General features: G+C 39.4%; 1 protein-coding gene across 1 annotated transcript; it reads left to right on the plus strand.

Moving 5' to 3' along the window:
• The first annotated feature begins 6,340 nt into the window (after positions 1-6,340).
• On the plus strand, positions 6,341-8,354 carry LOC148036288 (uncharacterized). Its single transcript, XM_087678910.1, has 2 exons — positions 6,341-6,803; positions 8,226-8,354. The coding sequence occupies exons 1-2, from the start codon at positions 6,341-6,343 to the stop codon at positions 8,255-8,257; spliced, it is 495 nt and encodes a 164-aa protein (XP_087535036.1). The 3' UTR covers positions 8,258-8,354.
• The last annotated feature ends 6,047 nt before the right edge of the window (positions 8,355-14,401 follow it).

Below are 14,401 nucleotides of genomic sequence, written 5' to 3' on the forward strand. Positions count from 1 at the left end.
TGTCCAAGTGTGCATATGAAAGATATCAGGTGTTTATATTATGAGAGCATTGCAAGACTGGGAAGTACACTACAACAAAAACGAGGCATACACGCGCACGTTAGACGCGCAAAGTCGGGCGTGTCTATCAGAGCGTCTATAAATGTGTGTAAACCTGCGTGTAAATAGACGCGAATTTTGCGTCTATATATCCGCGCAAATAGACGCTAATATAGACGCGCCAGCAGACGCACAATTATTTAACCACCTAAAATTAGCAATTCACATAATTGAAAAACCAAAGTTAATAATTATTTAACCACCTAAAATTGATTCTTGAGCATGCACATGTGCGCATGATAAAAACCATAGAATTAGGAATACACATTGAATCATTGAATTAAAAAAATAGAGTTAATAATTACTTTTTCATTGCTCTCTAATGAATGGCAGTTCCTCCAGTTGACAAGCCTGATATAAGTAATTAGCGGCAAGCGACAGAAACCTTACAATTAGTAGCAAGCATTGCAATATGTATCTCGTAATTTCTCTATGTACTTGAAGATGATAAAAGATACTTCCTTTTTATTATGGAAAATTCAATGCTTGCTTTAAAATTGACTATTGATTCTTGAGTATGCACGTGTGCGCATGATAAAAAGCATAGAATTAGGAATACACATTGAATCAATAAGCAAGTTAAGTATGTTATAGTGAATGATCCATCTCATCTTCAATGAGATCAGCCCTTGCTAAACTATCTATTTCTAGGTCTATGTTACCAAGAGGCAACGAAACAAATAAGTCTATCCCACTATCAGATGTGTTGCTATATTGCTCAATAACTTCATCAATTTCATCGACAATCACATTATTGTCTTCTTCTGTGTTTCCTTGAACATCCTCGCAAGGTTCATCTTATACTATATCATGCATATCATCCATTATGGTGTCATCATGCACATCATCATTAATTTTTGGATTGTCATCTACTATCTCCATGTCAATAATATTACCATATATTGGTTTTGAACGATTAGATATATGGATGACATACCACCATCGGTTATTGTTTACCATTGGATGATACACAACCTGTATTTGAAAAACAAAAGCAAAAAACTTAAGTACTTATTATATTGTGTATATGTATCACATGTATACATATAAAAAAATTAGGCTTTGTATATATACCTGCTCTCATTGTTGAGGTAGTACTAATGTGTCATTCTTGTTTTGGTGAAATTTTGTAGAGTCAATGATTACAAAACCACTTGGATGACCTCTGATTGTGCAATGCTCACCATTTGTTACCACTTCTTTCAACCACTTCACATCCAGTACATATATAAAGAATCATTTGAAGTCAAGCTTCAGAATATCTTGGATCAAGCCACAATAACCTTCCATGGTACCATTGGCAGCCTTGAAGTGAGTAAGGACACCACAATTTTGGATATTTCTCTTTTCATCTATACGTTGAGTTCGAAGATGTTTACCCTCACACCAAAGTGCATTGAATAATGTGCACTAGTAGTAAAAGATAAAAGATCAAACATGCCAATTATTTATATAAAATAAAACTTATAGAAACAAATTAATTGATAGTATGTCTCACCTTTGATAAGCAACCTCGTGAGTATTCCCACTCTTCTTGAGATATATTAATTTCCTCCTCTTTTTCCATTCTCTCAATTTCCTCATGTAACCAATCTATGTTAATATGACGTGGGAGCGCATTTAGATGATCTGGAAATGAGACATTACGTCCATATCTAGTGCGAAATTCTTGTCTTTCGCTTTTTCTTCTTGCCCTTGCTTCATTATATAGTGTCCCCCATTTGCTCATAACATCACTATTGAGCACACAAAAACTATTTAACTTACGAAGTTCTTTTTTTGTTAGCACTTTACTCATTCCTTTTCCTTGAGGTACTATAGAGGTCATCCTCAAGTCTTCATCATCTTTCCATAGTCAAGGTTGAGAGGGATCCACTTCAGCAAGATATTCAGAGATATAAACAAGGGATGATTCCACTAACCAACCCTCAGCCATGCTTTCCTCAGGCCGTGCTTTTTGCCTCACAAAATCTTTCAAGGTTTTCATGAAGTGCTCAAGAAAAAACATCCACCTTACATGAACTGCCCCACAAACTGCGATCTCATCAATCAAATGTACAAGTAAATGTAATTGAGTAGTCAAAATCATCCATACCTAAACCAAATCTCAAATTTCTTGGCTCTTCTTTGAAAATGGGCCACAAGTTATCTATATGTTGCCATGCGGGTGTGTCTGCAGGGATCCTCCATTTTCCATCACTTGAACGATGACTAGCATGCTATGACATGAGCTTTCCAATAGACTTACACTTGAACATAAGTTTTATACGTGGAACAATCGGAAAATGTTGCAAAACCTTACGAGGCACATCCATTGACTTCATCTCCACTTCGTATCTTGATTCGCCACAAACAGGACACTCTCGTGCAAACTCATGAATCCCACCAAATAAGACACAATCATTGACACATGCATGGATCTTGACATAATCGAGGCCTCACCTCCTCATGACTCACCTCTTCTCTCATTTCAAACACACAAGAAGGGAAAAATGAAAGCCAAGGAGAGGAAGAAAGAGATAACAAGAAAGAGGAGAACAAGAAGAAGCAGCAAGCAAGCAAACAAGCATCAAGGGAGGGTAACTTACCAAGCAGAGGAAGAAGGAGAAGGAGAAGCACCATCACCCGCCACACCAAACACCCAAGGTGAGTCTCTCTCTCTCTCTCTCTCTCTCTCTCTCTCTCTCTCTATCTCTCTCTCTCTCTCTCTCTCTCTCTCTCTCTCTCTCTTTGTTTCTCTCTTCCTCTCTCTGCTTTATCTGTGTATTTAGGATTTGTGATTCCATTGTATATTGCATTATGTAAATCGTCAATGGCAGTCGTCGGCCTAAAATCGGCCGACCGAGCGTGTCTGCTAGCGCGTCTACATCTCAGTGTAGACGCAAACATAGACGCGAAAAAATGTTTACTCTCAGAGCGTTTGAGGGTGCGTCTTAGAGCGCGTGTGCTCTGCAGTGTACACACGCTTATACATGTGCTCCACAGAAGGTTGACATGTAGTCTACACGCGATTATACACATGCATTGACCTAGGATGCGTATCTGGCAGCGCATCTGTGCTGCATGTTAGATGCGCAGATAGACGCGCTGGACAGAAATTGACTTGAGATGCGCGTTTGGCAGCGCGTCTGTGTTGCATGTGAGATGCGCAGATAGACACGGGGATACACGCGCCAGGTCTCCCAGTTCTAATATTAAATAATATATTTTTGCAATGATGAATGTGACCAATCCCATGTTTGTGTTTATCAGTTTTCTTGTTTAAGAGAAGCATAGCACTTAAGTGTTATGCTCAATGTCTAAAGAAAGCTCTTTGAAAATGTAGGTAATATATGATTTTTTGTATGCAAATAAATTTGTCTTTTTTCTGTGTTTTCTTTGCAGATGTCGTATCCTGGTTCATCTAGTAATGACCCAGATGTGGATCGCATGAATGATACATTGGCCTCCTTTGAGACAGGGGGGTCAATGCATTTTTTGGAGGTTTTCCTAGTAGGGAAGACTTCATAGGAGAGATGACCAGACACCTTGGACGCTCTCCCATAGCGGACGAGGTATTCAGTGTCATGTCTGGGACGCCTCTGGTGTCTTTGCCTGGCACTACTTCCCAGACTCCACATGCAGGTACTCCATATGCAGGTACTCCACATGCTCCATGTGCATCGGCTGAAGCACAAGCATCTGCAGAAGCACATGTATCTGCAAAATCTCGTGCGTCCAGCGAGGCAGAGGGCAGTCGATAGAGAGGGAGGAGGGAGAGTCGAGGGGGAGGATGAGGGTTGTGTGGGGGTTGCCTAGGAGGTGGCGAGCGATCACCCTCACTAGTAGATCATGTAGAGGAGGTTGTACACCATTACTATAGAGTTACAGATGTTGGTGGCATCTTTCATGATGATGAGGGAAGGGATGTAATGGCGTACATGAGGAGCGTCGTGCATGCGACGTATAAAGATTGTTTCATTGCCTTCAAAAATCAGAAAAGCAGCTTGTGGTAGGAGGTGTTGAGGGCAGTCCATAGGAGGTACCCAAATCCTAAGGGTCAGCGATTCTCGGATGATTGGGGACGTACAAAAGTGAGGGATATGCTTCACAATAAAAGATCCCACCTCATGACACGGGCCAGGGACTCACTGCGGAGGCTGGAGGAGGGGCGTGGAGCCTACAGCCAACCACCTATGTGCCACTCCGTAGAGTGGAAGAAAGCCAAGAAGAAAGCAGCTGAGAAAGTGAAGAGTCGCCGGCACGCAGAGGTGCGACAGATCCAAATGGAAACCATGGGATCGTTGCATTACGGATCAGGCGGCAGAGAGTCGTGGGAGGCAGAGTTTGTAAGTATACTTTGATTTCTAGTTTTTTTTAATTTATATTTCTTTCAATTCTTTATATATTTTTGTCTAATATATTGTGGCGTCTAATTGTTTGTATGTCTCTAAATGTTTTGTAGACTACCATCGTTGGTAGGACACTTACCCCTAGAGAGGTAGGTTACCATCGAGGCCATAACCGCGCAGTGACATGGCTTCACTTTTATGAGGAGGGTCTCATCACTAAGGACCAATACAACCGGGCCATGAGGATTCACAGTCAGAGGAGGTATGTTTTTCTTACTTTCCTATTAAAAATATAACTAATTATAACTTTTTCTCCACCTTGTCTATGTAAGCAACCCTGATCTTTTGTGTGTGTAAGCGAACCCGGATGTGGAGCATAGCGAGGAGGGGGATAGCGACGCTAGTAGCCATGGTGGCACTAGCGAGGATGTTTTCTCTTCAGATTCGTAGAGGAGCACCATACCTTCTCATGAGGCCTTCTTTTCTTGTATATGTATGATATCTCTTTGAGCCTACACTGCTTACGGCCACACTTTAGGTCGCAAGCACTTAAACTTCTCTTGTAAATACTTTGATATATAATGAATACATGGACTTTTATTTTCAATTCTCGTGCCTGTAAGATACATTGTCTTTTTCCCAAATACACAATCTGATGTATGGGAGGGGGGGAAAAAAAACCAGAGAGCATGTGGTTGCTTTTCCAGTTCTGTTTTGCGCGTCTATCAACGCGTCTAAATTGTAGATAATTCGCGTTTATTCGCGCGTCTATAATGTAGAGTACACGCGCTTATACACGCGCTTCATAATTCAAATTAAAAAAAGAAATTAAATATCTTTTTAAAAAAAATAACATTTTTTGTTTTCCGTTCGCGTCTATCAGTGCTTGTAAAAGCGCGCCTACCAGTGTGTCTATATGCGCGTGTATATGTGCATCTATTTGTGCGTGTAAATTCGTTGATACATGCGATTATAGAAGTGAAATGATAGACGCGCAAATAGACGGGCAGATAGACGTGCCCGTAAGTTTTTCTCTGTATTCAAAAATCGCGTCTAAATGTGCATCTATGAGGCCTTTTTGTTGTAGTGGTAGCACCCTAACAATTACTTTCCATGTTTGGCTGAGTAATGGATGCAGTCTTCACTAATCATTAGCAATGAAGACTTGCATATGTTTGTGGCCTTCTAAACAAGAGTGCAAGATAGTTGTGTCAAATATTTAGCTAGAATATTTGAATACTTACTCTAAGCCTTGACTAGGATAGAGGCAAACATATGACTTGACTAACTATGATATTAACGACTCTTTCCTATCGCCCTAAGAAGTTCTGCCCTGCCTGGTTTTTCACCCGTTTAGATTGTATTTCCTCTAGTATAGAAGACCATCGTTTAGTAACATTATCGGATGGGATGGAGCCAATATGGAAGATGGTGCCAACGACTCTTCTCTATTCAACTCAAAGATTGTCTGGTGTTCTCAAATTTCCACCTGACTACGCTATATTTATTCGATGAAAGAAGCTCATCTTTTACTAAGATTGGCGATGGGATCGGGCCAATATGGAAGGTGCATGGCAGGAGAGTGGCATGCTAATTATCCAGAGGGAACGTCGCCCTCGAGGGTACTATGAGACGCGGCGGCAGCGCCGAGTAGAGACGAGGATATCACGCGCGGTCATGTCGAGGCCAGGGCAGGCGCCGCTCGGCTATAAGTATGGTCGAGGCCTCAGGCATTTTGCCAGCATACCGGCTAGTGCGAGGCTTCCCGTACAATAGCTCCTGTTAGCTTGTGTGTAGTTGGTGGTGATAATCAATATGGCGGCTCGTGTGTTTTTGTTGGGAGCACTGTTGGTGCTGTTGGTGATAGTGAGTGAAGTGTCGGCGACGTCCCGCCGTCGAGAGGAGGAGCGATGTCGGGAGGAAGAGGAGAGGGAGAGGGAGAGGAGGAGAGGGGAAGGGTCGAGGGAGGAGTGGCACCCGAGGCTGCGGGCGTGCGACAATTTCTTCAGGCAGCAACGACAATTTCTTCAGGGAGAGGGAGGAGGAGGGAGGAGGAAAGAGAGTCGTCGCCGTATTACAATTCCTATTTGTCATGGAGGTCGGTTGAGGGGAGAGGGGTGACGCAACAGCAGCCGTCCCGGGCGTGCTGCGAGGCCGTGGAGCGCATCCCCTCGCAGGACCGCTGCTACGCCCTCCAGCAGGCTTACGGAGGCGGCGAGCGCCGCCGTCGTTATGAAGAAGAGGACGTCCGGGCGCAGCGACGAGAAGAGGAGTCGCAGCAGCAGCAAAGAACCATGACCGCCCAGATGTCCTCTCGCCTCCTCCAGCAGTGCAACCTTCGCCCTCGCGAATGCCGTGCAAGATCGTCCCGAGGTATGTTGTCTAAATGATGCATTGCCATCACTTTATTTTATGTATCAGTCTATTATAATCTATATCTATTTTAATTAGATGCATTGACCGTCATTTTTATATATGAACCTAGTAGATTCCGTCATTTTAATATATATGAAACCAAACAATCTATACCTATTTCGTTTGTGCCACAAGTTCTCTCTCATCAGTTTATAATTGTCTATTGTCTCTCTTATAATTGTCTGCGTTATTTGCGATGATCCAATGGCATATGAACATAATCGATATGATCTAATTGATATGCATTATTTGCGATGATCGAATGGCACATGAACATAATGGATATGATCTAATATATCAATTATTCTCTCTTGTAATTGTCTTTGTTATTTATTTGCCATGATTGAATGGCATATGAATGCAATGGATAAATTATATTCTCTTAAGATGATCTAATACATCAATTATGGATATGATTTAATATATAAATTATATTCTCTTAATTTGTGATGCATTATTTGCAATGATTAAATGGCACATGAACATAATGGATATGATCTAATATATCAATTATTCTCTCTTGTAATTGTCTTTGTTATTTATTTGCCATGATTGAATGGCATATGAATGCAATGGATAAACTATATTCTCGTAAGATGATCTAATACATCAATTATGGATATGATTTAATATATAAATTATATTCTCTTAATTTGTGATGATTGAATGTAATAGATATGACTAATAATATATCAATTATTTTTTCTTAACTATAAAGTCAATCTAAAATACCACTAAAGTCAATTTAAAATATTGCTTGTCAAAAACATGGTTAGATTCAAATCTACAGCTTATGTACTACTATTAGTTTTTTGAGAATATTTTGTCCTTGTTTGGTATCTCGATCTACATTTGACAATAGTTTGTGCATCCTTATTGTATTTGTCTTCTTTGAGTACCTAAATTGGAAGTTTTGAAGTACTAGTTGTAGAGATACTGTGTGATCGAATGCAGATCTGGTTGTATAGATATTGTGTGATCGAATGTAGATTTGGACCTAATATATACTGCTACAAAACATGTTCGCTAGCTTGAATCGAACTTTATGATTGTTCAAGACAATATAGCAATCAACCAACTTGAATTGAATTGTATAATCAAATGCAAGTATAACCTAATATATATTGAATGAAAGTCTAATCGAATATATATATATTGCTACTAAATATAATATTATTGTTATATTGTATATCTCTGCAATTGTTGCAGTCCTACAACATCATGTCGTGCAATATCATGGTCAAAATGCAAATTAGATTTCATATCATTGAAATCCAATGTGAACCTAACCTTCGTATATTGCGATTTTATCTTCGAGTTATATCATGGGCAAGATGTTGGATTACTGATTCTTAATGCATTGCTTGTATTTGTTCGCAGAACTGTTGATGGACGATTCTTATTGGTGGTAGAGAGAAGTGGTCCACCTTTGCGCATGTTACTAGGATTGTTGCCGCTACTCAATGCTTTCCCATTGATCGGTGGGTGTGCCATCGTAGATGAATAAACACCCCATGTAGGGTGCACTTTGTCCCATTAAAAAAATGTATGGATGAGGAGGGGTTTGTGTATATAGGTTTTACCAAATAGGCGTAAATATACAAGAAAAAATTTTGCTAAAAGGTTTCTGTTATTTTTATCAGCTGCTTCTTTTATCTACAATTTCTACTCTATAGACTTTATAATATAAAGTTGTATCAATCGTGTTTGTGTTTAGTAATATTGTCAAAAATTTGTATGAGCGACCAACCATTGAATGTGTGCGAGACAGTTGCATATGCGACTAACTCACATATGACTTCTCATCGAATTTTTATGAGATGACTAAATTTGCATGCATGAAGATGACCACATGATTGGCTCTCCTATCTGTAGTTCAATGCATGAAAGTAATCAAGACAAGTTCTAATTGCAATGACCAACGTTTTGTTATATCCAAGTCTCATTACATTAAGCTAGCTCAAGTTGCATGACCCTATGTGCTTTTTAAGGGCGTCTTGAAGGGTTGATACTATAGGTCTAAACCATTTGTGCAAATCTTTTAAGGTGCTATGGCATTCTAAAATCATTTGTGCTTGTCGTTTTTGGATTGACAACGGTTGTATCATTGTGTTTGCTGTATTATCCAAAGCCCATATGCATTGCGTGTGATTATGAACCAACTCTAACACAAGTTTTCATAATCATGTCGAGTTATTCATAATCATGTCGAGTTAGAAATTTTCATAACTCCGTGGTTGAGGATGCTAACTCAACAAATTCATAACCCCATGATTGAGACTACTGTATACCATCATGACAAATGATACTACCCATCACAAACTTGTAAAAATGCTTGAATAAACTAAGCTTGCAAAATGGACCCTATTGCATGCCACCTAGTAATTAATTGACTGATTTGGGGGTGATCATTTGATTTGTGTATTGGTTTTTTAAATTGTTGGGATCTATGGAGAGAGCTATCAAACCCTCCACTCCGCTAGAACCCTCTTTATTCCCGAGTCCTTAAGTGTGTGTTTTATGTTCTAATCAACAGTGGAGGGGTTTGATCACTTGATTTACTGTAGCCGAGGGAAATAGTTGAAATATTCAAGAGGATGATTCTCAAGGGCCATGTGAATCATCCAAAGCATAGAAGAAAATAGTCAAATCTCTCCGTTAGTTAGAAGAAAAAAGGCAATTTTTGACCTTTTTTGCGGTAGTTTTGAAAAATTGTCGTAGCATCATGAGCCTCTCCATTATGGGGAAGGCAAAGAAGAGTGCCATTATAGGTAGTGATGTGGTGGTTTTGAAAAATTTTTGAAGCATAGTGAGCTTCTCCATTATGTGGAAGGAAAAAAGAGTGCCATTCTAGGTAGTGATACGAAGGGGGTTTGCGGCTACTTCTACGTGAATCCTTAGAGAATCACTCACGCTTGAGTTTCATCCCACCCCTAGAGAACCACTCACGCTTAGAGTTTCATCCCATTTTTAAGAAGCATGTCCATTGGCCAAGGCCAATGAATTGAGTAGTGGCACATGTATAGGACAACTCAATGCTCGAAGCTCTCATTGGATACTTCGTGAACCCCTAGAGAATCACTCATGCTTGAGTTTGGGAAATACTTGATCATCCCATTTTTAAGAAGCATTTCCATTCACCAAGGCCAATGAATTGAACCCAAGGAGTAGTGGCACATGTATAGGTAACTTAGTGCTTGAAGATCTCACTTCTCAAGGATGTGCTAAATGCCAAGGCCAATAGTGGCACACGAATGTCATATATAGGGTTGCTTCTTCAAGCTCTCACTTCTTGAGAATGTGCTAAACTTACAATTCATGAGGATGTGCTAAACCTACAATACCACTTCTAACTCAGTGCTTGAGGCTCTCCCTTCTCATGGATGTGCTTATTAAGCTATTGGATGGACTTTATCTCAAGCATGTGCTTAAGGCTAGATGTACATGGAGTTTGGTTCAATTTTGGTGATTTGATAACATCTCATTGTAATGTGTGCCAAAGATGATTGCTAAGTCTTTCTCTTGAACTGTCAAAGTTGTTGGAGTGGAACCATTCCACTCCATTGGTACTCACAACAAGATCCTATTTAGGGTTGGGTCACACCAGCATGAGTGGATGGGAAGGTAGACTTATAGTTCGATCACACACCACAGAGGTTTAGGGAAAGGAGAATCAAAATAAATATTTAATGTCTTGTGTGTGAGCATGCCAAAGCTTTGTCAAAATATTTAATGTCTTATGTGTGTAACCTTGCTAAAAAAATCTTAGAACCCCCTTTTGAAGAGGTTCTTGTAAGGCTTTTTGAGGATTTATGATGCCCCTACTCAACCCACCCCTTACAGTGCAACCATGTACTTACACGGGGTGAGGGGAGTGAGCTTTCTCCCACTAGTGCCAAGCAAGCACGACCCGGCCCATATTGTAGGGATAGTGGGGGATCTCAAAAATTTGGATGTCCACTAGCGCCCCCCCCCCCCCCCCAAACAAGGTAGTGCTAGCAATGCAAACTTGCTATTGTGAGTTGAATAAAAAACAAACGCCCCTGGGGAGTCCACCTAATGGAACATGTAAGATACTACATGCTTTCAAAAGAAAGGGAATGTAATTTTGTGAAACATGTACTTTCACTATCTAATGTCGCTCCTAACTCATGCCCCTTGTCATTGGTTCAAGCTATATAATTTCCAAGGTTCGAAGAGCATGCGTGTTTTTTTTTCTTCAAAAATCTCCCCCCCCCCCCCCCCCAAAAAAAAAGAGGTATGCCTTTCTTCCTCACTACTAGTTGTCATTTTTTGTGTTATGAAACCCCATTGGGCTCTGCCATGCATACTTAAATGGTGTTTGTGATTGGGGTCTTTGTAAAATAGCCTTCTCTTCATGCCAAAGGTGGACATCATGTCGATTGCTCTTGTTTTACTATGTAGTTTCTTTGACATGAGGTTGTCTATTGTACTTGCCCTTCATTTCTAGCTTGCATACAAAAATAGGGTCTATGGAATAGACAATAGCCTCCCCCTTCATGGTGGTAGACCTAAACACATATGGAGTACTCAATTATATGACTGCATGTGAGCTTAACCTACCATGATGACAAGATTAACCTCCCTCCATGCTAGGACCAAATGGGGGCTTCATTATCAAAATTGACATGCACTTGAAATTTTTTTAATTCTTTGAATTGTGATGTTGATTGATTGTGTTTGGACTAATCAAATTTTGAAGAAATTTACCCCCCCTCCCTCTCCCCCTCCCGAATGGTGTGTTACTATACTTGGTAAATGTTTAGAATGGAGGGCTACCAACATTTGAAGGCCTCAATTTTTGAATGCATGGTTCACTATGTTTCACTATGTTTGAATGCATGGTTCACTATGTTTCTAGATTGGTCAAAATTTGGATTTGAACATTAGCATGCCTTGTTTCCTTTTCCTTGCTCATTAAAATCTGTGTGCAAGGTGCATATTGGTTTGCATGTAACTAGCTTGTTGCTTGCACGTATGTGACATCAAGGAATTTCCCTTGATACCTACAATACCTTGAATTCTCCTGCTATTCTTGGAGTGATCAAACCATGTAGTAGAATATTCTTTTGATAGCAAAATCATGCTAATATGGGTGTAATCTATAGCATCAAAGCAGTTGGGAAGACCCTAATGGGATAGGAATCAATCCTTCACCTTCTCTAACTTTGATTGGGTGGAGACCATTGGATGAAGTGAGTTCCATGATTTCATGATTGCATTCACTACCTCATGGAGGAACTTAGTCTAATTGAGGAATTGCAATATCAATAATGCTTGCAAAAGCCAACAATCGATGCCAATGACACTACCACTGATCAATCTAACTCCTGCCCCCAAAACATGATGGGTTATAATGGGGTGATAATTTTATCCTAACTAGTAAAATGAACATACTATTATTGAGATCAAATTATACATGTTTAGAAAAGACAAACATGAAACATTGTAGAAGCACATTGGTAGGTCAATTGGGTGGTTACCCTCATCGCCTCCTCCCAAAACACCACCCCAAGATAAAAGCAAAGAATCTATCTTAACAAAATTATTTGAATCAACACAAAGTAAAACAAGGTCTGTTAGATTATTAGAAAGTAAAAAAAGGTCCCTAGGTCCCTTGGATTATTAGCTTTCCATTGAAAGCTTAATCTAGCCTTCTAATAGTTCACATTTAATTCAAATTTATAGATTTCTTCATTTTTAGGAGCTGCAAACCCACTGTGGGGATGTGAGCACCGCTATGGAGACTACATGTTTGGGTATATCTAATTACCTTTTTTTATTCTAAATATGTATTTAGCATCAAGAGGCTTATATTTGAGTATGCTCTTCCTTGATAAACACTATAAAGCTTAAGAAATTACTTTGGAGTGGTGAGTATTGATATGGAGACTGCAAGATCGTGGGTGTAAGAAATTGTCTTTTTTATTCCAGATTTGTATTCCAATGTGGAAAAACAAGCATGTATTTCATCATACTCTTCTTTGATAGAACACTACAAGGCTTCAAGTCCTGTTGTAGGGCTACTGCTACAAAATTGTGAGTATCACTATGAAAACTATGGGGTTGTGGCCACAAACTATCTACAAAATTGTGAGTATCACTGTGAAAACTATGGGGTTGTGGCCACAAACTATCACTTTTAATTCTAGAAATGTATCCCAATACAAGAATGCATATATTTTAGTATATTTTTCCCAAATAAATCACCACAAAGCTTCATAATCTTGCTTCAAGATCTACACATTTTTAGACTATGCAAGTATTAAACAAGGCTATGCAAGAAAGACTTTCCATTCCCAAACAAATGTGTAATTTTATTACGTCGTCGTGAATTCTTCATTGACTTGAGTAGCATATTTAGCCTTTATCAATAGTACCTAGCCTTTGCAATACACAAATCCCTTAAACACTGAAATTGTAGTTTCCCTTTTCTCACACCATCATCAACATAGACCAAAGTAGCCTTCCTTTTGTCCCTCTCGCCAACAATAATATGTTGAATAAAAGACCTCACTCACCATACTTCCTATAGTAGGAGGAGAAAGGAAAAGAGAATTTGAAACCAAACCTTGTTGTCCTAGTTAGAGAATAGAGGAATTATAGTAACAAATTGTATTCCATGACTCCACTCTTCAGCACGTTGCCAAAAAGCTTTGAATTCATGAAAGCCTCAATCACGTATTGTAGGTCTTGTTAAAATGTGTGTGTAGTTCTAGAGGCACATGTAACTGAATCCCATAAGTAGTGTGAGGCATGTATCAAAGCTAAAAAGCTATTAAAGAATGGACTTCCCACAACTATCAATCAAGCATGTCTCTTTCCCCTATAATTTACTCTTCCACTCTTGCTCAATCATGTTTTCTAACATAGTATCAGAGCCTCTTTCCTTGACGTTGTGAGATAGATAGGCATTCATTGTCACTCACAATGGTGTGAAGAAGCTCAAGTCAAAGAGATGTTGCTCAAGAGGTTGAAGCCTTGAGATTGAAGGCTTGCAAGGGTGCAAAACTTAATATGTTTTTGTGAAGAGGATGTTGTTCAAATAAGATATCAAGGTATATATTATCTAAGGTTTTTGTGAAGAGGATGTTGTTCAAATAAGATATCAAGATATATATTATCTATCTATCAATTATTCTATTTTGATTCCATTAAGGGGTGGCCATTGCCCAAAGCATAGGTTAAGTCAGCAATAGAGAAGAGAGAGTTATTTGAGCCATCTTTGAAGAGCTTGAACCTCATCATTTGCTGCTTAAAAGGCCATCTTGAAGGATAGGATTTGAACATAAGCTAGGGGGACTACTCTCTTTGTTGTGGTCAAGGAGAAAGAAGAATAAAGAGAGATTGGAAGAGCATAAAGCCACATAAAATTTGTCGTCTCGTAACTCTCATTATGTCCAAATCAAAGACAGCAAACACACCTTGAAGACATGACCACATTTTCCGATTTGAAATGGCCACAGCAATATGTGGAGAATAATTCATCATTGTCCTCTCTATTAAGGTTGTTAAACCTTAATACTTCAATCACT

Source organism: Lygodium microphyllum, chromosome 5, assembly GCF_053477565.2.
Source record: "Lygodium microphyllum isolate KBCC chromosome 5, Lygodium_microphyllum_v1.1.10, whole genome shotgun sequence".
Taxonomy (NCBI): Eukaryota; Viridiplantae; Streptophyta; class Polypodiopsida; order Schizaeales; family Lygodiaceae; genus Lygodium; species Lygodium microphyllum.

What these genes read in the sequence shown, in the direction of transcription:
- LOC148036288 (XM_087678910.1), top strand. Translation starts at nt 6,341, where the DNA reads ATGTCGGGAGGAAGAGGAGAGGGAGAGGGAGAGGAGGAGAGGGGAAGG. An exon ending in CCGTGCAAGATCGTCCCGAG is followed by an intron (nt 6,804 to 8,225) that starts GTATGTTGTCTA and finishes ATTTGTTCGCAG; the next exon opens with AACTGTTGATGGACGATTCT.